General features: G+C 38.1%; 1 protein-coding gene across 1 annotated transcript in view; it reads left to right on the top strand.

The window, feature by feature from the left end:
- Positions 1 to 20,490, top strand: part of LOC104271146 (roundabout homolog 2-like) — a gene marked incomplete at both ends in the record, with an annotated part of 36,020 nt that extends 15,530 nt beyond the window's left edge. The window contains 2 exons of the mRNA XM_009865735.1: positions 8,331 to 8,501; positions 20,290 to 20,490. Coding sequence (XP_009864037.1) covers positions 8,331 to 8,501; positions 20,290 to 20,490 — 372 coding nt within the window. The remainder of the gene's footprint in view (positions 1 to 8,330; positions 8,502 to 20,289) is intronic.
- Positions 20,491 to 23,216: the final 2,726 nt, after the last annotated feature.

The following is a 23,216-nucleotide window of genomic DNA, read 5'->3' as shown; positions in this document are numbered from 1 at the left end:
TAGAGTTTATTCTCTCTGTCTGCAGCAACCAGAAGTATCATAGAATCGTTGAATCATAGAACGGTTTGACTTGGAAGGGACCTTTAAAGGTCATCTAGTCCAATACCTCTGCAAGGAGCAGGGACATCTTTCACTAGACCAGGTTGCTCAAAACCGCATCCAAACTCACTTTAAACACTTCCAGTGATGGAACATCCACAACTTCTCTGGGCAACCTATTCCAGCACCTCACCACTCTCACTGTAAAAAATTTCTTCCTTATATCCAGTCTAAATCTACCCTACCTCAGTTTAAAACCATTATTCCTTGACCTATCACAACAGGCTCTGCTAAAAAGATTGTCTCCATCTTTCTTGTAGGCCCCCTTTAGGTACTGGAAAAGTGCTGTAAGGTCTTCCCAGAGCCTTCTCTTCTCCAGGTTGAATGACCCCAACTCTCTCAGCCTGTCCTCGTAGGAGAGGTGCTCCAGCCCACTGATCATCTTTATAGCCCTCCTCTGGACCCACTTCTGGGGGACCCCAGAATTGGATGTTGTACTCCAAGTGGGGTCATTGTTTGCTTTAGTTGTCAACTGTGCTGACAACCCGATAAAGCTCCCTGCAAGAACTGAGTTGCGCGTCCAGCCTGGCAAGTGATCCGTCCTAACACAGCAGCTGGAGGAGATGGGAAGGGGAACTGATCCCTGGGTAGAGCGCACTATTCCCAGCCTTGCTAATGCCTGCTGTCCATGGGAATGCAGAAGAGTTCAGGAACAAGGCTTTCCTATAGGGTTAGCCTGTAAAGTTGGCAGTCTAAGAAAACCACTCTACTGATAATTAAAATTTAACTCTTTTTAGGAAAACCTGGCATGTGTATGCACACACGTGGGAGAGGGCATTATGAGCTTTTGCAGATTTTCAGTGTGTTTCATACTTAAACCATGGATTACTTTTATTTGGACTGGATGAACTTCAGTCCACCGCATCAAAGACTAGATGAATAATAGCAACTGTTCATAGACATACCTGGAAAACATCCCATCCAAATTATTCTGTGTATTATATGCTGTGTAACAACTGAGTGACTGGTTAGCAAACAGACAGAATATTGTGAGTAAATGGAAATTCAAACTTAATTTCCTTTAAAACATCCATAGTCTTACCCCATGATACTGAAAACCGTACCTGTTCTGTGCAGAGAGTAGAATGTATCCTACAAAACCCTTGGTCCCTGAAACTAATGAGATACATGTTAAATTTGTAGGACCTGAACATTGTCCTTTGATATCTGTAGGTCTAGTTATATTTTTATGTTTCAGCTCATGCTCACATATTTTCTAGAATATGTCAATAAGCGATTGTTTGAAAATGTCCTCACCTATAGCATTTCATTTTCTTACATCTTCATGATGTGTTTTATCTGTAGTATCTCTTTTCATACCTCATCAATAACTGTTGCTAAGCCCTTTTACTCTCTCTTCTCTATGATGTCCTATCACACTTTGATTGTTAGTTCATAAACTGTCTTCTCAGAGGAAATTCAGTTTTAGCCTTCCCTTGCTGTTATCTAGGCTTCCTTACATCTGTCTGCATCAGGTTGAATCTGTTTGGAAAATAAAAATTTTATGTGTGCTCTTGGCAAGCAGAATCAAATTCTGTCACTCCCTGTTGCACTTAACACACTTTCTGCCTGTCAGACCTCCATAGACCTCTTCAGTTTCTTTTCGTGTGTCTTAGGAATGCATGGACTTTTGTTATTACAGCCTGCCACTTTGCTGACATTAAAAGGTTTGGTCACTGCAGCATCACAAAATAATCTATTGTTCTTGGACTTGGTGGTGCAGCATGCTACTGACTAAGTTTCGATATTTATTTATTTATTATACTCATGATTTATTTTTGCAGGCTATTAATTTCTGACACCATCACTAGTAAATTAGCTCATCAGTTTGGTGCTAATAAGGAAGTCATTATTGACTTACTAGTTAACAATTTTGAACATACTACTACTTTCTTGGACAAGGGTTAAAAAAAGGCTTTGAAGGACGTGCCTTACGCTGATACATATCTTGTGTACATTTACATGAATTTAGCTGTGCTAAATGAATAGTTAGGCCAGGGCTGTGATGTATCTCTCTACATGTGTCTTCATATCTTTGAAAATCAGTTCTCTGCAAATTCTTATGGATTCACTGGGCTTTTTTTTTTTTTTTCTTTTTTCCAATGTATGCATGCCACTGTTTGTAAAAATCAGATTTCAGGTATTTCAATATAGGTGCCTGTGCTATCTCAGAACAATGCACTATGTGCACATAGCAGCATGCCCTGGTGTGCAGCAGTTTGGGTCCCATAAGCAGTCTGGTAGCCCTGTATCTCAGCTGGACTTGGTAATTAATTAGCATGGTTGCCCTGTTCCTGGAGCAGAGCTAGATACTCGGTGCTAGCTAAGTTTCCTGCTCCACTGCACAGCATAGAATTACCCGGTGACATTTACTCATGTTTTTTAGAACACCATCAACTCCATCTGAAGCCACAAGAGAAACAGAAATTCAGTACTTTGAAAAAAATCTGGACAAAGCAATAGCTTTTGAAAATATATTGTACTGCCACATAGGGTAGCTGATCGATGCTGCATGCATTGGGAAAAATAAAATATAAGTAAAGAGCAAATAAGATGAATCCTGCCTTCACTATTTCACTTCTTACATTTTAGTTACATCAAGATTCCTATTTTTCATGTACTTTTTTTGGTATCTAGTTTTCTGACTGCATTTTTATGATGCTGTTATAACTTTCCTCTCCTGCAGTGGTGGTAATCCATAGCTACAAGGTACCTTGAGGTCAGCATTGGCTTAGTGACTGACTCAGTATTAAATATGAGTATATATTTGCTCTGCTCTAAATGTTAATTATTTCTAACCTTTTAAAAAAGTAACTTTAATCCTCTAGAATGAACTACTTTAGGTCAGTTTTCTTCAGGACATTGGAATTGATCATCCGTTTTAAGGTTTTGATTGAGAAAATGACATAATGCCAGTCTTGTTCAGGAAGCTTTTGAAATCCATGCCTGATTTCAGCCATATCTACCAAGACTTACAGTTGTAATGTCTGAAATTAAGACTTTGTTTTGCAAATATCAAACTAGATAAAGATTTATAATAAGTAAAATCACCTTCATTTAAAACCCAGGGAAAATCTATTATCTTTCAAAAGAATTTATTATGGAGCCTTAACATTTGTAGAGAATATGTATTATTTTGTTTATAGGATCAAAGCAACATGGAACAAGCTATGAATGAGATCCCACTTAGCTTTGATAGTGCTCTTTTATTCCAAGCTCTTTCAGATAAACTTTGGGTTTCCTGTTGTTAAAGGTCATGTTAAGTGGGTCTTTAAGCATTAGAGGAATACTGCTCTTTTGTACCAAGCTCTGTCAAATGAATTTTGGATTTCCTGTTAAGAAAGGATATATTAAATCAGTCTTTAAGCTTTAGATGATCAAAAAATATCAAATGTGCACAACTCACTAGACCCCTACATTTGTTTTTAGGTTCAATGGTAAATGGATGGGGTTCTGCGTCTGATGAGGACCGTAACTTTTCTAGTCATAGATCTAGTGTAGGTAGCTCCTCAGATGACTCGATCTTTACCAGCGGCAGTTTTGCACAAGCACTGGTTGCAGCAGCAGATAAAGCTGGGTTTAGGCTGGATGGAACCAGCCTGACAAGAACAGGTTTGTAGATTCAAAGTCGATGCTTTCTGCATGAAGGGTGTCTCTACCTACTCTTCTTTTCAGTGAACCTGCATCTCCCACTTCTCTAACATGCATGGAATAAGGTGGATGGAGATATTTTCGTCAGTATATTTTAATGAAATCTTGCATTATCTTTCGGTTTTAGTGATTTGAAGTAGTGAATAGCATACGCTTTTAATCTGCACCTTCAGTCTGTTGCAGTTTCTCTCTATGCTGACTCTGCTATAGATTTACTGACATATACTCTGGTTAACATTTCAGTGAAGAGATCACTAATTCTGCCATGCAGCCTTCGATTATTTCATTTTTTTTGCAAAATCTCCTTACAATCCTTCACATTTCCAGTGATGAACATCATGTTTAAACTATTATCTCCATCTCTGTTCTTCTGTTGCATCTCTTATTGCAAAAGTGTCTTTTTCTGTGAAGTTTTTCTAAGCATGGGGTGAATTGGTGTGCTTTTATTGTTAACAGTACAAGTTGTTTAAAAACCTTATTAATAGATAATCTAAAAAATAGTTAATATATTTTGATTTAGAATTTAGTTTTAATTATGCCAACTGAATCTGCTAAATTAAATGTAACAAAGGTAAAATGACTATTGCTTTTGAAAACAGCCAGTCTTCTAAATTGAATTAATGAAAAATAAACATAATTTAGCTCATATTTCTAGAGCTCCATAGGTTCTATTTCTAGGAGGAAAAAAAATAGTTAAAAATGTCTTTAAAATATTCTGGCAAAATAATGTATTTGCATTTGCTTAGACTTATCAAAATAGTCAAAATAACTCATTATTTAAATCCACACATCTAGTAGCAGAGTTTGAACTTGGGTCATATTTTTGTTATGGTTTCTCAGCCAATTCCTGCCTACAGGTCCTATAATGTTCCTGTCATCTAAATTTTTTTACTATTAATCTGATATGTAGTCTATCCTTCAGTAAAATGTGTGCATTTAGGAGAAATATCTCCGCATGTTAGTGCTAAAAACTGCAGCTCTTCTGCATGCAATGACTCCATGGCAAACAGTGCCTTTTAGGAACACTAGGAATGACAAGAAGAATCGATGGCAAAGCTGTATGTTGCCAACAGCCTACAGGATGAACAGATACAGCTTTTCTCAGATCACTGGGACTTTTGTCATTGACTTTGTTCTGACATAATCATCCTTTACCCTCACTTACTTCTTACACTAGTGGAAAATTGACTGAGTAAATCTGTCTCATCATTTGAAAAAAACCCAAAGCAAAACAAAACAAAATCCAGTGTAGACCTTCACTCATCTACTATGGGCACATTTAGCCAAATATAGTGTTACTTGAAGACTCTTCTAAATATTCTTGAATCAAAGGAGTAAATCCTTCCTAACCTTCTCTTTTTTTTGATGTTGTTCTTGGCCTCAGTAAAAGCTAATGCAAAAATCGACCCAAAGTCAATGTTGCTTCTGTCAGGTCACTGAGAAGTACACTTTCCACCACAAACACACACATAACAAAAGTGAATGGACACACAAATGCATTAACACTTTTAAATACATATAACTTCTGATTGTAGCTATGTAAATGGAAAGCACAAGGAAAGGATGACAGCCCTCTTGTCATTTATATTTTTCTAGCTTAATTAGGTCACAAACAACCATCCCTCGCCAATACCGCCTAAGGAGACTTTCCGCTGTGCCTTTTGCAACCGGACTTGCCTATCCTGCATCGGCCCTTTTAGCCATCAGCGCGCTTGTAGCAAGTGTGTGTAGAGCCCTTCCCATATCTTTGTTCGCAAAGCATAGCCATGATGATGAGGTCACAAATGCACTTAAACTGAGTAGCATATGATTCCTTGGACAGACTATTTGAATTTAGGGTACAATAAAGTAGCTAATCGTTGTGGCAGAGACTTTATGATTATTAGCCACTTACTGATTCAGCAGGCAAAATGGAAGCAAAACCCTCAAATCTAAACAAGCAGCCCTCCCTTCTTTTCCTCACAATACGCTCAGCAAATGGAAATAACTCCTCAGTGCTTACAGCCATTTCACAACTCTATGATACCTCCCAGGGTAGCGTGGGTCCATCAGACATGCCTATTATGGACCTGCTACACCACAGCAAACCCCTCTGTTGTGCAAAACAGTGTCTTGTCATGGAGAAGCAACAGTATTATTTCTACTCAGTGCTCTGGAGGGAGTCTGGAGGTCCTGACTCTTCACTCGTTTGCAGTCTGGACTGTTTTCACCCATTCGGATGTGTCTGACTGCCAAGCATAAGAGGGACGGATAAATCCAGGTGCAAGGTGACTCTTCTGCTAGACACCAGTTTCCAGAAGCCATTGTGTTCTTTGCTGTAAAGTTCAGTTTTCCTGTTTAACACTCTTTTAAAATTAAATCAAGAATAGGTGGATTCATCCTTGTCTGCACTTAGACTTACTAAATCTACTACAGAGAGTCTGACACTACTTGGCAGTTCTTAGTGAAATGGCCACATACAAATGCAAGATGCTGTAATCAGTTATTAGGTGCATTGAAAAATATGTTTCGGGAGCCTGCACATCACTTGTTTTTGCCCCATGTCTGATTTAGGTCAGTGCTATTTATTCTCCCTCTTTTTCATGGAAGGATAAAAGAGAGGATGTTTGGTGTCTATTCTTTTTTCAAACCAACATTCTGAATGAATAATCACATTTCTTTAGTCAAGAGAATAAGTATGAAAAATCTTCATCCTGCACTCACTAGTTGCACTTGCACGTTGTGAGTTTATTTTTGCAAAACATCTGTGCAATGTGCTGTGAGCTAGGATGGAATTGCTGGCTCATATGTGAATTTCTTTGCTTAGTGGTCTTTTTTTTTAATTTTTAAATGAAATTTTAGTATTTTGTTAGTATTCGTCTGCAGTTTTATCCTCATCTGTGAAACAAGGGCTTGATCACTTGTCTTTGTCTGGCTGCAGCTGTGCCAGCTATAGAGGTTAATGTTTCCATCCTTCCCCCAAAGGCTTATTACTTCTTTCTCCCAGATTCAGAAATAGCTGCTTGGGTGGGTGCTCTGTAGCCCATTTCAGTTAAAATGAACCAGGTTAGCAAAAGCATACTTATCATATCATTTAAGTTAAACTGGACTTATTGGTAGAGGTAAGGAATGTCCACATGCAGGGTTCAAACATGGCAACCTCCAACAGCTGGCAGTGACGTGCAGCTGCGAACCAAGCCTGCCAAAGAGCAGTGTCTTCCTCAGGGTGCACATCAGTCAGAAGGTAGAAGATCAAGCCTGAGACAGTCAGGAACTCTCTGAAGTCAAAACCAAGCTGTTATTCTAACATGTCTGTATTAATGTGAAACACCATGCTAGAGAGATTATGGCTACTTCTTTTGCTTTGCCCTCTTAGCACTGAGAATATTTCAAATAGTGTCAAGGGTAGCATATTACTCCTGATTAGGCTTATCTAAATCAGCTGAAGTAAGCGCATCTGTTGAAAGGCTTTACTGGAAAATGTAACTCACACCAGGGTAGACCCTGGTCTAAGTTAACCAGAGGGTTAAAAAGCTCCTCACTAACATGGGATCAGTTGACCATAAGTATAACAAACAGCAATTTTACCACTTTCTCTCAACTCTTACACCACTTGGGTCTACAGTAGCATGGAAAGAGCAGAAATTCTGACTTTGCACATTTTGCACTGCAGAAAGGATTAAAGAATGTAAGAATTTCAAGCACCAGTTCTAAATGAATTAAAATGTTAACATCCCCAAGGTAACTGGGAAGAATGACATGCGGATAAAAAAACCCCACAAAGATGGTGATCTTTAGTTTTCATCAGTTGTTATTAAACAAGTCTAGTTAATTTAACTGAATAAAAATAACAAAATAAAAGGTAGTGAATGTAGTAAATGAACCCCTGTTCCTATGGTTTCTGCATGATGCTTTTAATGATCTGCTCCACAGAACAGCATCAAAGACTTCTTCTGAAGAGAAATCACTTATCTTGATTAGTCTATACATATATAAAAAAAACCTGAGGAATAACATTATTTTGAACCAAATAAATAGAATGAAAATGGACAGAAAATTTTAGCATTTAAATATACCCCCATTTTTATCTCTTGAGAAAAAAGCGCCCTTAAGTACAAACCTACACTGCTACATAGCTTGCAAAATCAATTATGTTTATCTCACTGGAGTTAATCCAGATATACAGTGCATATGGGAGCCCCTAAAATGAGAATCTGGCTTGACAAACGTGGAGGTGGAAGGCAGGAGGAGATAAATTTGGTATGATTGCAGAACTGTTTTCCTTCCCTACTCAAGGCTGAGGAGTTGTTATGACACATCTGTTCAGCACACAGAGCAGGTAGGAGTTAGATGGCATACAGTAGTTTTATCGCAACAGATGGAATGATTTTAATTATAAAAGTTAAAGACAGAGGAATGCCAAGTTTCTTACTTTGCTTACTGTGACGTATCTTAAAGCAGTTGTCATTAGTGGGTACCTCGAGGGGACACTTGCTTGCCTCTGAGAATTAGACCAGATTTAATGTTTCAAAACAGACATTAATAGAACAGCCCCTTTCAAGGCAGCAACATTTTTTCATCTCGTTTCTCCTTTTTTTTAGGCAAAGCGTATCATTCCTCTCAGAGACCTCGGCCGAGCAGTCCTTTTTCTACTGACAGCAACACCAGTGCAGCTGTCAATCAGAGCCAGAGGCTGAGGCCCACTAAAAAACACAAGGGAGGACGGTTGGACCAACCCTCCTTGCCTCATCGTAGGGAGGGAATAACAGACGGTAAGTGTCGTGGTAAAGTCCCTGATGATAACCTGCAACAAGCCGATGTGCAACATGGGAGAATATAGAGCAATCTTTTAAGGAACATATATTAAGTTGAATTATTTGTTTGGTGAAATGGGGTCCCCAGGTTGCCACGTGAGCAATATTGCAACTCCAGCAATGCAGAGCTTGTCTAAGTGAGTCTTCAAGGAGCCTTTCTTCTTTTCAGCTCTGAACATGTTGGCATCTCTTATGTTTCCTCAGACCACAATGTAAATCTTACCCAAAAATGACTGCGTTGCACATGAGTTGACATTAGAAAATGTCCTGTGGGTAATTTTACATTAAATGAAAGTAGCCACGACCATCAGTAGCAATATGCAATGAATTCTTAAGGAGAAGCATAGAGCCAGTCCTTCAGCGCTCTCTTTGGTTTGTCCTGGTTTTGGCAGCCGCCCAACAGCCACAGCAATACGTGCCACACTTCTCTCATGCTTCTGCCTCATGTCTTGTCTGTGCTGCTTCATTCTTGACATCCACTGACTCAGTGACTTTGTTTCCCTCTTTAACATCTCCACTTCTCTCTGACCACTGCTTCCCATCTGGAAATTTCAGGCACATCTGATCTGCTTTTCTGATGATTAATATCAGCTCAAACTTCCATTATCTTTGTCTGCTCCCTCTTGAATTGGGCAAAAGATGTGATTGCTGCCTCCTCTCTGAGGAAGACTGGATAGGAAGGTGGCTACCTGCCTCTCATTTCTTCTGCTCTCCAGCCTGGCTCCTGTAGGTGTGGAAATTACCAGAGGGGAGAAACAGCATTCAAGGAGCCACCAAGGATATCTATATTGCCAAGCAGATGGAGATGTGTTCAGTTTCCTCAATCTGACCTTGCTTTTAACATTCAAAGTGTGGCAATTCTGAGAGCTAGACTGTCCCACCTGCCTCAGTGCCTCTCAAAACACTATCTGGAACATGGGAGTAGGTGAGATGCCAGGGAGTCTATTTCCTAATCTTAAGTACACCTTGACAAATCTCTCAGTATGTGGGGGTGGTGTAAAAATAATTTTAAAAAAAGCATTAGATTTTAGTATAAACATCCTTCTTATTCTAGTACAAATTACTCGAGAATCAGAATATCTCGAGTTGAAAGAGACCCATAAGGATCATCAAGTCCAACTCCCTTCATTATCTTCCTTGGGCAGGTTTATTTAGTTTGGTTTATTTATAATGTGCTGTATATTACGCTAGATACATGTATAAAATATATTAACAGCTTGAAGGTGGACTGTGACCACTAAAACCACCAGACCTCTTCTCTCAGTTGTGTTATCAGGTGTACAGATACAGTTTTGTAGTATTCCCTGACAGTTTCCTTGTTTGCCAGACCATGAAAGTGGAGAACAGATTCCAGAAGTTAAAGTCTAATCAATGGGGTTATTGTTATTTCTCATGTTCTATGGCTTATCCTCACTACCATATTATTTGAAGAAACAGCTTAAAGTAGCTTAGACTCCACTTATATGGATCTGGATTGGTTTAAATATTAATTCCCTCCCCTTCTAGCTATGTTCCAGAGGCCTCCCTCCTGCACAGATCCATTAAATAGATGTATCTGTGAGAATAGTAACTGCAAATTTTGGGTGTCCCTTGTGATGCTGGCAATACTCATTCTGTGCATATGTTAAGTTACCCCTTCTGCATGGTGTATCTTGTCATCCTGAACTGTGAGGTCAAAAATTCTGTGTACGTGTGAGTTTGTAGGGCATTCATTGTGATCGGACCATAATCCTTTGGCTTTTTAGTTATTATTGCTGCAGAAATGTCTAATAATAATACGGGTAACAGAAAAATAATGGACATCCAGTTCAGGTCATGAAAGGGTTGGAAGCATGACTTCTTGGGGAGTAATGCCATCATAAAATCTGGCATTGTTTTAAAGTAGTGAAAGAGATAAGATTGTAAGACTTATTTTAAAAGAGGAATCTCCTATTGTCTTTTTATTTATTATTTACAAAATAACAGTTTACTGGAGTTTCTTTCATGTATTTGAGTCAGAGTACCAATTATATACTCTCTCCTTCAACAATCCACCTCTCAGACACAGACAGTGACCATAACAGCTTTTGGACACCCTTAGCTTAATATTTGTCTGTTATAAACCCAGTTAAAGTGCTTACTATGCGTTGCAAGAATTAATAATGTCTTGGAGTAAGAGGATCCTTTCCCATCCTATCTTACCACAGGAAGAGGCAAACAAACATAAACTGTACAGGTTTTCCACTCCACCTCTAACTGTACAGGAGTCATTAAAGTGTAACGGCAAATCTGAGTCACAGCTAAATTTGCAAAAGAACATTTGTCAATTAAGGAAGCTAAAGATTGCTGCTACCACCTGTGTGTAGGTAAACAAACTGAATTTGGGAACTTCTGGTATACATAAATTAAAATTGGTAACTGGATGCTTTGTGCAGAATATTGAAATGAACTCAACAAAGAGAGACAATACCACTGTGCTTAAACTGCAGTTAGGAAAAGCAAGCAGGAGAACCTGGGATAGATCCAGCAATTCTGAGCCCTGATCCAGGCCAGTCCATTCAGCCCTGGACTGTTGTGATTTCAGTGGGAAGCATCACTATACATTTTCTCCTGGTTTTGAGATGTCTCCAGCCCATTCCCTTAAAACTGCTTCCTCCTGGATTTGTCATATGAGGATATACTTGGTTTATCAGTTGTCTTCAAATTCCCAAGCTGGATGAGTCCTAGCATCCTGTGTTTGAGTCTTGTCACATACTGATTATCTATCACTTTAAACTCCCATTGACCAAGTAAGCTCCAGCCATGTCCTTTCTCTGCCTTTTGCCATACACATGCTGAGCACTTCCTCCTTGTTAAATGTAACTGTGTGGGAGAGTGCAAAAGACCTAACAAACTGTAATATTTAACGCATAGCACACAGATGCCAGGTTATGTAAGCATATGAGGGTACAACTTCGTGCTTACTTTTAACAGCAGTTCACACAAATGCTCTAAAGGCCTGCTTCTTCATTTTCTTTGGTCACAGGTCAGAATCCTCTAGAGACTCACTCTAGATTGATTCTTCATATTTTTCTTGCTGTACAACTTGGTTTTTAACTTCTACATTCTGAAAAACCACAGAGACAACAGCAAATCCACAGAGGAATAATACCTTATGAATCCCTCTTACGATGAAGACCTTCATTCTGAGCTCACAGTCCACTAAAAAAAAAAAAAAAAAGAATAGGAGATTTTTAGTTGTAGTGCTTAAGGAATAATTTGTTTTCCTGGAAACAATGTATTCACTAATTGCAAAACAGTGCAATCTGTCATGTGGCATGGTAACTGCATGACTGAAGTTAAAAGCTGTTCCTTAGCTGAGCATGATGTTTAAAAAAAAAGAACAGAAAGGAAGCAGAAGGGAAATATAGTTAGGGATTAAAGAAAACTAGAACTTAAGATTTCTATTAGCTTTGTCACTGGCTTGCTATCATGTATTAAAAATCAATTTTTTTGCCAAGGTAGATCACTGTAGAGAAGATGCTTACCTTCTGATGCTAGAAAGTGGTTCAGAGGCTTATTAAATGTCGCAGTAATTATCACCACTAGGAAAACAAATCACTGACATGGATAGAAAGGGATCTCCTTGTACTTGTAGGTTCTGTAACTTGCTGCTTTTTCCAGTTAATAGTGAGAAACTGTGCCAAAATTTCACTGGTGCCTGGATAATTCAGCCAATTCTCTGTCTTCTAATACAGGGCAGGAGTAAACCCAGGCTGAACATCCATCTGCCTCTTATCAGGCATTCCGATGTCCTACAGATTCTCAATAAGAATCCCTCCATTGCTAAATCAATAAGAGCATCGCCTCCCCACCAATGCTCTTATAAATTGCCTTGCAGATTTGATAGTCTTGCCATTAGAGGCTGCAAGTAGTAGTCTGGATGACATCCTGCTGGCCTCGGAAGTTACTATCTCAGTGTTTTCAGGTGTTTTACCCAGCACCCGAAAGATAAACGTCATTTAGGTGGAAATATAGTGATAAACAGTGATAGGACTCTGGGTACCCTCACTGAAAAACCTGCTGAAGTCCCCAGATTTCTAAATTCAAAACTTCTCTGAAGTTATTGGCATGGTGGAATGAGTTGGCTTGCCTCTATGTTGTAATAAGTCTGCCTGTTAGGGACTGAGACTACTAACTTGTCTGATTTCTGTTACCCCTTTACTAGCAATTGAAATGCCAACCACTGACCATCATGTATGTGCATACTTTGTGTGTGGAGATGTGTGCCTGTGGACATGTTTGGCTGGGAAAGGAGAGGAGAGGAGAGGAGAGGAGAGGAGAGGAGAGAGAAGAGATACAAGTGGTCTTTATATTACCTAGGCAGTATAACAGAGCATATTTAGTAATTTACTTAAGGCAGAAGATTTGTGCTACACGATTTAAGTTGTAGGGCAAATAAAAAGCCACATTGCCAAATGAAGCTGTTTTCCAGCTTCTTTTATTAAAAAGGTAGATGTTACTGTGACCCAAGTAAGGTGAAAAAACAGCTTAGTCAGGTGATGGTTGGCTAGAATTAGTAATCATTCTTACAGGTCTTCTCAGACATGTCTAACATAGTTCAGTAAGTCTGTGCTCAGGCTGGAGCCATTTTACGTTAATTCCATAGTACCCATAATTCTCCTAGAATTGTGTGAAGCTTCATTAGAAGATAAATTTTAATTTTTCATTTCAATTTATCCACAGGTCTAAAACACGCAAAGAACTTTATGAACGTGTTTTTTTTTTCTTTTCACTGCTATGCATCAGGCAATCATTATGCTCATTTTGTGAATGGACAAAAGTAAGAATCAGGCTAACAGCAGACCAGCAGGATAAGTCTACAGAAACTGCAGGAGTTGCAGCTAGCTGTAGAACATGTAGTAGTTTAAATACAAACCTTCTTTCCTTCTCAGTATTTAATTAGTAACAACTATTAGATGGCAATTTCTAAAGCAACGTACTGTATGTTAAAAAGTTCAATACGCAAGTAATGTTAACTTCTTTTTTGCTATGATATTACTTAAAAAGATTGTTTATGTTGAACGGTAAATATTTTATCTTGGATAATGCACTGTCGGATGTCATGTTATGATTGTGTTTATTGGATTCAATACATCTCCACAAAGTGCTTGTAAATCACAACTTCAATAATCTTTATTTCAGATTGCGTAAGGAGATGCCAGTGCTGTGGTTCTGTACATTAACTGGTTATGATTGCAATAAAATCAATTATAAGAAATGCCATTTTGGAAGCCAACACTATAAAGCAATTTTAACATTGGCAAGCTCCCATACCCTCCACCTACAGTAACTCAAGTATAGTCATTGTCATGAAAGGTCACATATATAATCATAACTAAAAAATTCTCAAATAAATTAGTGCTGAACATAAAGCATACACTAAGCTCACTGACAGATTATTATAAGGCTGTTCTATCCAGAAGATAGATATCTTAATCTGGGGTATAGCACTGTAGCTGTGAACAAAGAAACAGGAGTTTTCCCTGGTAGACACAAATAATTCACATGTCTTCATTTGTCTGTAAGAGACAATGTTGATTGAAATGATAGCTCAGCAACTTTGAAAGTATTTCTGCCTCACGTATAAGTATCACCTCTAACATCAAGGACATGAAAAAAAGTCTATGTAGCATTATATAAAGCCAGATTACAGGCTTTGATATAAATACCCTCTAAAGGCCTCCTTACCAATTTAAAAAATGAATTTCAGTTTCACTAGAGTTCTGAACATCAGACTTTCCTGCAAACAAAGCAGAGGTTTACTTTTCCGTACCTGTTACTGAGTCAAGTTCAATTCCTTGATAACCCTTCTCAACACTGTAAAATACAAAAGACTAGAAAGCAGGACAGATCCATATCTAGGGTAGACTAACATAGATTTAGTGTAGTTGATGGGACTGCACAGATTTATTTAGGCTATGCATTGCTCAAACTCAGAATTATCAAAAAGTGTTCCAGTTAAAAAACAGGTACCCAATATGAAGAGTTTTTGTTATAATATTAGAAGTCCTTAAGGTGCTTCCCTTTTCTGATTTTTTTTTTAATTTTTTTTAAATAATCTGAGGCTTTTCTGGACTGTTATTAGTCTATCATATAGTTGACATGAAAATCTTATACTTAGAAGGATAATATCTTATACTTAGAATGATAATATCCAGATTCTATAATTACTTTGGGTCAAGGACTAATCAAGTATACTTTTACCTTCACAAATGTGATTAGAAACATGATATTAATCCTACAAGAATCTTAAAAGTCCAAGTGATAAACTTGAAAAGGACAGGAATTGCTAGAGACCTGGCAAGCGTCTTTCAGTGTTCAGCTGAAATTATGTTTTGATTGGTTATATTTGCAAGGCTGCTAAGATTAAGAGTGTCCATCTTCTTGTCTCCGACGAGTCTACCTCTTGGCTGAACTTTCAAATAGTACTTCAGTAAAATGCTCACTTGTTTGGTGGATCGATTTGAACATGCATTTTCCACAGGTGTGTTGATGCTTTTCAGTGACAGTAGCCTTTGTGAATAATTTTTCCCAAAATTTTTCTATAATTTTATTCATTTGGATAAAGTTGCATATTTAGATTTTGATCTTAAACCTCAAGTTGAAAGCAAAGCACAAAAATAGGGGTGAGAAAGCAAGCCCAAATATGATGGGGGGAAACTGTCAACTGGGACAGATAATTTTTTCGTAGCATTTCCTCATTGCTTGCTGTTACTGAAAGAGCCACCTGGAGTATACTCCACAAAAATGTAAGTAAGGGCCCAGAGTCTATTGATTTTTATGGAAGTTAGAAAGGGCTAGCAACACAATAACCTGAATAAGAAACTAGCAGAAGCTAAAAGCACATTTCTGATTAACATGAAATTGCCTCCTTTTAAAACTAGCACATGAAGTGACTCATGCCATTGGCAAGGGACTTTTCTTTTCAGCGTCAAACCGACCTTCTATTTCAATGAAAAAAATTAGTTCATCTAAATCTTATTCACATTTTTTAGATCTTCCACCACCACCCGACCCACCCCCTGGTCAGGGTTTAAGGCAGCAAATAGTCCCCGGCCAGCGCGGAGGCTCGGCAGAGAGGAAAGGAAGCTCTCTTGAGAGGCAGCATGCACCGAACATAGATGAGACAAAGAGCTCCTTGGACCGTCAAGCTAGGACATCACTAGAGTGGCAGCGGCAAACCCAGGAGTGGATAAGCTCTACAGACCGCCAAGAGGATTTCAGGAAAGCCCAACACAAACAAGCCTTCGGATCAGGTGTGTGCGCGCTGCACCGGCCAAGGCAATGCTAGACGGCTTCTTGATGCTTCTCAGCTCAGGGTTTCTGGGTCTGGCAGGAGTTTAGGGAGCACCTCACACCCCTCTGCACCAGCCCAGGCTGGAAAATGAGAAAAGGCACAGTGAAGTGAGAGATGCTTGCCATCCGAGTATTTTCCCACCTGCAACAATGAAATCTCATTAGCACCTGACTCGGTGTGTTTTCACCGTGTTTTGGCAATTAATAATGCTGTCAAGCATAGCAGCGGATAAAAGAGGAACAGTTTCAGGCAGGCAGAGAGGGAGAAACAGATTTTTAGAGTATTTTCTGTTAGGTGTATTTATTAATACATAAAGACACATATTTTCTAATTCTTTCAGCCTGCTTCTAAATTGGCAGCAGGTTGTTTTTGCGTGTCTGCAAGAAGGCTGATCCTGATCCTTCTGAGATACTGACATTCCTTCCATCTGTATTTAAAACACTGTCTTCTCCTTATTCAAAGATATGACAACGTAGCATTCATCTCTTAGGCCCAGCAAGATGACAGCACAGGTTTTCACCTTTATACAGGACCTGCTCACTGCCGAGTGCTGACATCTCCTAAATGGATTTCAAGCTTGTAAAAATGTATGCAGGATGTGATGCTGAGATGGAGTTGTAGTTCTATGGTATTCATAGATTCCTCCTCTCAGCCTAGCCTTGAGTAAAAGCTGCTGTTTTGGGTCGCCTTACCAGGATATTTTCTTTAACTTGAGGATTAGAATGAAGCAGGAGGACAATTAAGAAGATTAAGAAAATATAATTTACACTGTACGTGGAGCTTTCTGTAAGGCTACACTGTTTGTTCAAGTATGTATGTAACTGCCACAGTAACCATGGAGGTATTCACATTATCCATCTTTTCTTGATTTTATTCTACTACTGATGCGCCTTGTTAATCTAGCACATTAGTATCAATGACATTCTAAAAAAAAAACCAGTAGTGTGCAGGCAAACCTGTCATGGGGGCAGGATCAAAATGTTCTCCTAGGAAATATTGCTACCCCTATTTAAGATGTAAATATTTGAAATACAGTCCATATTTTAAAACACGACAATAACTACTATTAAAACCCCCTAATCTTTTGGCTGCATCAATAAGCGAGTGGTTGTTCATGTTGTGAAATGATGATGTGAAGTTGCAGTTTAAAAATAGTGTGTGAAATTCATGCTACTTGGTGAAATGGCAGTTTTAATTACAATGCACAAGATGTGCAAACACATAGAAAATAGCTTGAATATAGCTTATACATCTCATTTCTTTGTTTATTATTATTACCTCCCATGCTTCTCTGACCTGGTAAGCAAGAACTCCCCTCCTATTACTCTGCTTCCTAAGCGTGGAAGTGGTCAGTTATTCTGCAGTACAGAGGGTATACAGCAGTAAAATTCCCATCTTGCAGGACTTGCATCGGTCTGTCCCTAAATAATAAGAGCTTGATCTTGACACTCCTAGTGATGTACACAAGCATTGAATTTGGGGCTAGAGTGATTACAGGTAGCTTATTCTTGGCAAATTCAGGATGACCAGAGCAACTGCGTATTTTTATGCATGACGAAAGGTTCCTCTAGGAGATACTACAGTTTTACCCTGGTGGGAGGGGTTCATAATGTTTGTGGACAAGGTGGGCCAGAGCTTCATATCTGTCTGTCTTCTCTTCCCAGCTTCTTGCACTACAGCTTTCTTGCTCTGTATTTTTTTCTCTGGTAGATTTAAAAAAGACTACTCTTGTGTGTGATGCTTGTTTATATTACTAAATTTTGAAGGGGTTACTGATATTAATTGTGCTTCTTCCCTTTTCCTTTGTTAATGACAAGGATCTCTGGAAATCCATCCTGTCCCAGTTTTCAATGTATTTCCAGAAGGAGTTACTATTAGCTATCAGCTTCCAGAAAATAGCTATTTTGCAGCTTAGGAGGCGTCATTCAGACATTACCAAGCTGTGAGTGAAATTTTGAAAGCAAGTCCCTTGTTTTGAAGTTGAGTAGAATGAAAATACCTAATTCTGGGAACTGTGTTTCCACTGGTTGCTTTCAGTACAAATAAGATCACTGAGTTCCTGCCACTGGCTTTGTTTTGGAACCTCAGAGCATATCAGATATGACATTCTTAGCTACCCCTCTAAAGAAAGTAGTGCTAGATTGAGTTACAGCAGTTTTGATAGTATTAAAAGCCTTTCGATTATCTTATGGAGTATAAAAACATTGTTACTCATATATATCCTGATTTCATAGGCGCTAGAATTGTATCTTCAAATTAAAGGCTCAGTGTTTCAAAGAGAAAGGCATTGGCAAAGCCTCCTCGTATTCTTTGCAGTCCTGGGGCGCGGAGCACTGTTCTGAGTGTTTAATAAATGTGAGCCTACTCTAAGGACTTGAGACAACTACCTTTCGTGTGCTAGAATGTTGTGAAAAACTCTGCCTTTATTTTATGTCACAATTGCTTATTTTATGGATTGTATTTATTTCTGAGGGCGCAACAGATAATTTAACACACCATATGCTCTATAATGATAATGCACTTTGTATTTATTCATGATTGGTTTTTTCTCAATATTTCATTGAATCTGAAGGAGGCCTTATCCTGCATCCACAAACTAGAAAAATAAATCAATTGACCATATATGTCATCTCCAAACTCTTTTAAATGCTAGTGACTTTTCTTTCCATCCTTTAAAAATATATCCAGCCTTCTGCTAAACTGATTTATGCTGCTTGCTTTATTGCTGCCTTAATGCAAGCTGTTCCATATTTTAGCCAGCCTTTGGAAACGAGGTTTTGATCTGATTCTATTGTTAGGGCTTGATATATAAAGAACGAGTAGCATAATTTAGGAGGCTATGGCTGTTAAATGCCATTTTACTATGTCTTCTAAGCATTTCTTTTTATTTCAGCAAGGATAGCACCGAGTCATAGCACAAAACACTGATAATGCCTTTACGTCCTGCAGCGCAAATATTCTAGTCCCTCGGGCAGAGCCAGGGGGAGATACTTTGGCAGAGAAGGGAGTCAGCTGCCTCCTCTTCTGCAACAGATTTACCTTACAAACGAATTCCGTTCAATAGCAGATCACACGGGGAATTCCCCTGTCCTACCCACTTGTGGCAGTAAGCACAAAGAATGAAATCCTGAGTGGTTTTTTTCCACAAATTTGTTCTCATTTAGCATTTCCTTAAGTTAATTGTGCCTCTGCTGCAGCCCTTGCAAAGGCTTCAGGACTGTGAATAAAAGCATTTTATCTCCTCTTTCTTTATGATCATTGCCACCTACTATTCCTTCTGTGTTCCTGCCCTCTGTCAAAGAAAGTCTGTTTCTCCTCATCAGGTTGTTTAAGAGTGAAGAGAATGGGAAAAGCAAAATAAAGAAACCCCTTGCAGCCCAGATTCACTTTAAAAAAATGTAAGGTTCAAGCAGGAGATATCCCACTGATTTCAGAAGGGGCAATTCCTGCATTTGAGGTGAAGCCTATATACTCATATTCTTTCTTCAATCAAGCTATATTTAGCAAATTCTCTTTCCTCAGCTTCTGAGACGGCAAAAGTGGGTAATACACAGCAAAGAAATAAAATAGTGCTTCTATTTCAGTGTTAAATCACTGCTGCTGTTTTGCTTCTTAGGTCAGGATTATTACAACAATATCTCCTGGAAACTCTAATCAGATGTGATGTCTTGTTTTACTTCTTGCTATATGAAGACATACAGTTCTGAGCTTTATTGGTATTAATCCTGCCCTTGCAAGCAGTTCGTTATTAAAAAAGTCTTCACAGAGGAAGAAGCCAAGTGAGAAAAAAACAAGCCTTTTGCTCATAACTGAACATGAAACAAGCTGCAGGAAGATTTACTCACCCCAAATATTACAACTACTAATACTATGTATAATATAATATAATATTTTCCAGTGTAATTCACAACCAGTTAGAAAAATCTTCAGTGTACTTTGCATCGTTAGAAATTACTGAGCTGCTAGAAGCTAATTAAATTAGCTGATACTGTAGTTCTTTATCTAAATTGATTGAGGTAATGTTACCATAATTTAAGATAAAAAAAGGAAAAAGCACATTCATGTAGGCTGGAGGCAAAAACGTAATCATAGCTGCATTGTCTTGGAAATTTTATGTGCCTATATTTTTATTAAAGGATCTATGATTCATATCTATTGCTTCATAATGAATCTAGACTTTTTATAATTAATACAAACCAACTTATGAGTTTACATGAAAGCAAGATTAAATTCATACTATTTTCTTTGTTTGTGGGATACAACACTAAATTGTGTCTTTTCTTAGGTAAAAATTGCCATGCTTTAGATATCTGAGGACAGGAGTGAATATGATCTCCGCACAAGAATAGCTTGTTTATTCCTACTTATTGGAAATTATCTGGTATTTATTTTGTTGTCAGGTTTTTGGTTTTTTTTTTCATTTTCTAGAAGAGGCACTCGTACCATACAGTAAACCCAGCTTCCCATCCCCTGGCGGCCACAGCTCTTCAGGAACAGCTTCTTCTAAGGGATCGACCGGACCTAGAAAAGGTGAAGTCTTGCGAGTAGGTCACCAACGCAATGCCAGTGACCTTCTCGATGTGGGCTATGTGGGATCAAACAGTCAAGGACAGTTTACTGGTGAATTATGTAAGTTTATCTCTAGCTACAGTTTAACCTCTCAAATGGACAAAAAGAGAAAAGCTACAAATCTGTTGTGAAGAGATGATGAAATTGAATGTGATAATCAGATTAAATTTTACCCAGATCTTTTTGGCTTCTGAGGTGTTTTGCCTCTGATGAAACACAAATTAAGTTCTGTCCTTTGGTTTGGACCAGTTCAAATCTGTGTAAGCCACATCAATGTTATCTACATAGTACATCTTCTAGTGTGTAATACTAGTGAAACATTGGAAAAATTGGAAAGAAATTCTAGTAATTTAGAATCATCTTGGCAAAGTATAATGTGCTTTTCTCTGAAAAGACAGTTTTTCTCAGATGAGTGAATGAAGAGGTGCTGAATTTGCTGGGCATGGTGACAAGCACGTGATGTCTTCTCCTTAAGTTTCTGTTGCTGGATGTCCTCTTTTTATTGACTCTGTAGCTTGTTTTTTGAGTTGTATATCCTAACTCTTCCCTCAACTTCCCAGGCCACGGGAACATTTTTGTATTATCACTCAATATCTCTTAAACCTGGTATGAAACCATGTCAGTGTTATATACGTCATGATGGCACCAGATGCCAAAAAGGCTTGACTCTATTGCTTGAAGTAGTACACCAGCATCGCGGCTAGCTCAGATGTACTGGTGTGTTTACTAGTAAAAGCAAAGTAGCTGTTGGCATGTTTGCCTCCTATTTGCTGCAGTCACCTCAGTACCTCCTGGCAGTTACTTCCCAGTAGCTTATAAGAGGGCTAATAGCGATCTGCAAACCCTGAAGTGGGCTGTCTCAGGTACAGTGATAGTAAGTGCTGAATTTTAGCATCCATCGCTTTTCGTCTTAGAAGCAATTAACTCTCTTCTTGAATATTGAATATTCTCTTATTGAATATTCACTCTGTGCTGCAGTAGTATTACCATAGGCTTTGTTTCATGGATTTTTTCTCCTTATTACAACCTCTTTCTCTCTCTCTTTGTTTCTCTCTATAGAGTAGTTGAGAAGACACATTGCAAGCTGCTCTGATGGACCATCAGGTCTGAACTCATGGAAGTGATGACACTAAACAGTGCAATGAACATTTTCTTTATTTATGTACTATTAAAAGAACTGTAAATGCAATGTAAAGACACACAGCCACACATATCCCACAGATACTTTACTTGTGTTCTTCTCTTTAATACACCATCCACCTTAAACTCTTCCTTGTCAGGAGTATATAAAAAAGAAAAAAAAAATCACTCTCCAGGATGAAAAGGATTTCCTTGTGTATATAATTTCTTTTTTTGCATTGCTATGCAAGCTCACCTTCTTTTTAGCTATGTTCATATTCATGTCTGTTTTTATTGGTCTGTTGTACTATATGTGAATTAATAGGCTGTGGTGCCATATATTAACTTTTAATTGTGTAACTTTTATGTTTAAAGTTTGCACTGCAATTTTATTTGGTGATAAGCACAAAACTCTACTCCTCATGACATGAAGAAAAAAGAGACTGAATGTGTGAAGAAGGTTTACGTACTGTAAGCTACTTTGGATAACGCTGGATTTAAAGAAGTATGTTAGGTGGTTTTCCGTTGGAGTGTAGAAATGAGAAAGTGACAGGCAAAACTGATGTCAGCGAAGACATTAGAGAGAGATTTAAATCTTTTAAGAGCAAGCAACATAGTTGCTCCTCCTATTTAAGAAGGGGTCAAAAGTTGGAAGTGTGAGATTAAAGAGTGAATATGAAAATTAAAGGTAGCATGAAATGGCCTAGACCATTTCACTAGAATGATGCCCTTAGTATCTATTTTTAGCCATCCCATGCCATTAAATAAAGGGGAAGAAAACCAAACCTTGCTACAAACAAAAGAGCTTAAGGTGTTTCACTAAAGCAGTTTTTATATTGCAGTTTTAAAGGAATTATTACCATTAATTTATCCAACCCAAAATATAAGACAGAGATTTCCTAGTAGAAACAAGCAATATAAACTCAAGGAATACCTGGTAAGCAGTTAAGGATGCAATTTATTACTCAGACATATTCAGGCTGCTTCCAAAAAATTGAAATGTCAGAGTATCCTATTTCATCTTTCTAATATATGTACAGTACAATAGAAGATAGAGCTGCACCACTGAAATTCATGACATTAATTGTTTTTATGCAGTCTAAACAAACCTTTGTGTTCTGTTACTGCGAGAGCTGAAGCTGGATCCACTAAATTTGTAGTAAAATGTTTAGTGTTTGGAAGGAAAGCAACGGTCAACTATTTTCCGCTTGCATTAAGGACATTTCTGGCAATACAATACATCCAAAAAGTTGGATATAAGCAAAGAAAATCTTTGACCTGTGTTTTAGTGAGTGGCTTCAAACCCTACTATGATGAGGAAGTGACGCATGTTTATACATTTTTTGAATAAACCAGACTCTGTAAGTGGACATTAATGACAGCATCCTGTCTCTTCATTAATTTTCATTACTTTGTCCAAATCTTCTGTACCTTTCAAATCTCAATGAGTAAATTGTCAGACTTTTCTTAAAATATTGTATGTGGATAGCCCCCTCATTTGATGCTTGATTTAAATATTGCATCCTGCAGCTTATTTCTGTTAGTTATCTGACCATGAACACAAGTTTCCATTTGAATACTCTTTTTGTATAACCAGTCTATGTTGTTTTCTATATTGCCTTGGAGCTCACCAGTATTAAGAACACTTTTAGTAATGGCAGAATTTT

Source organism: Apaloderma vittatum, unplaced genomic scaffold (genome assembly GCF_000703405.1).
Source record: "Apaloderma vittatum isolate BGI_N311 unplaced genomic scaffold, ASM70340v1 scaffold6553, whole genome shotgun sequence".
In the NCBI taxonomy this organism is placed as follows: domain Eukaryota; kingdom Metazoa; phylum Chordata; class Aves; order Trogoniformes; family Trogonidae; genus Apaloderma; species Apaloderma vittatum.
Note: the sequence above shows the minus strand (reverse complement) of the source record. Positions and strands in the feature narration are given on the sequence as shown.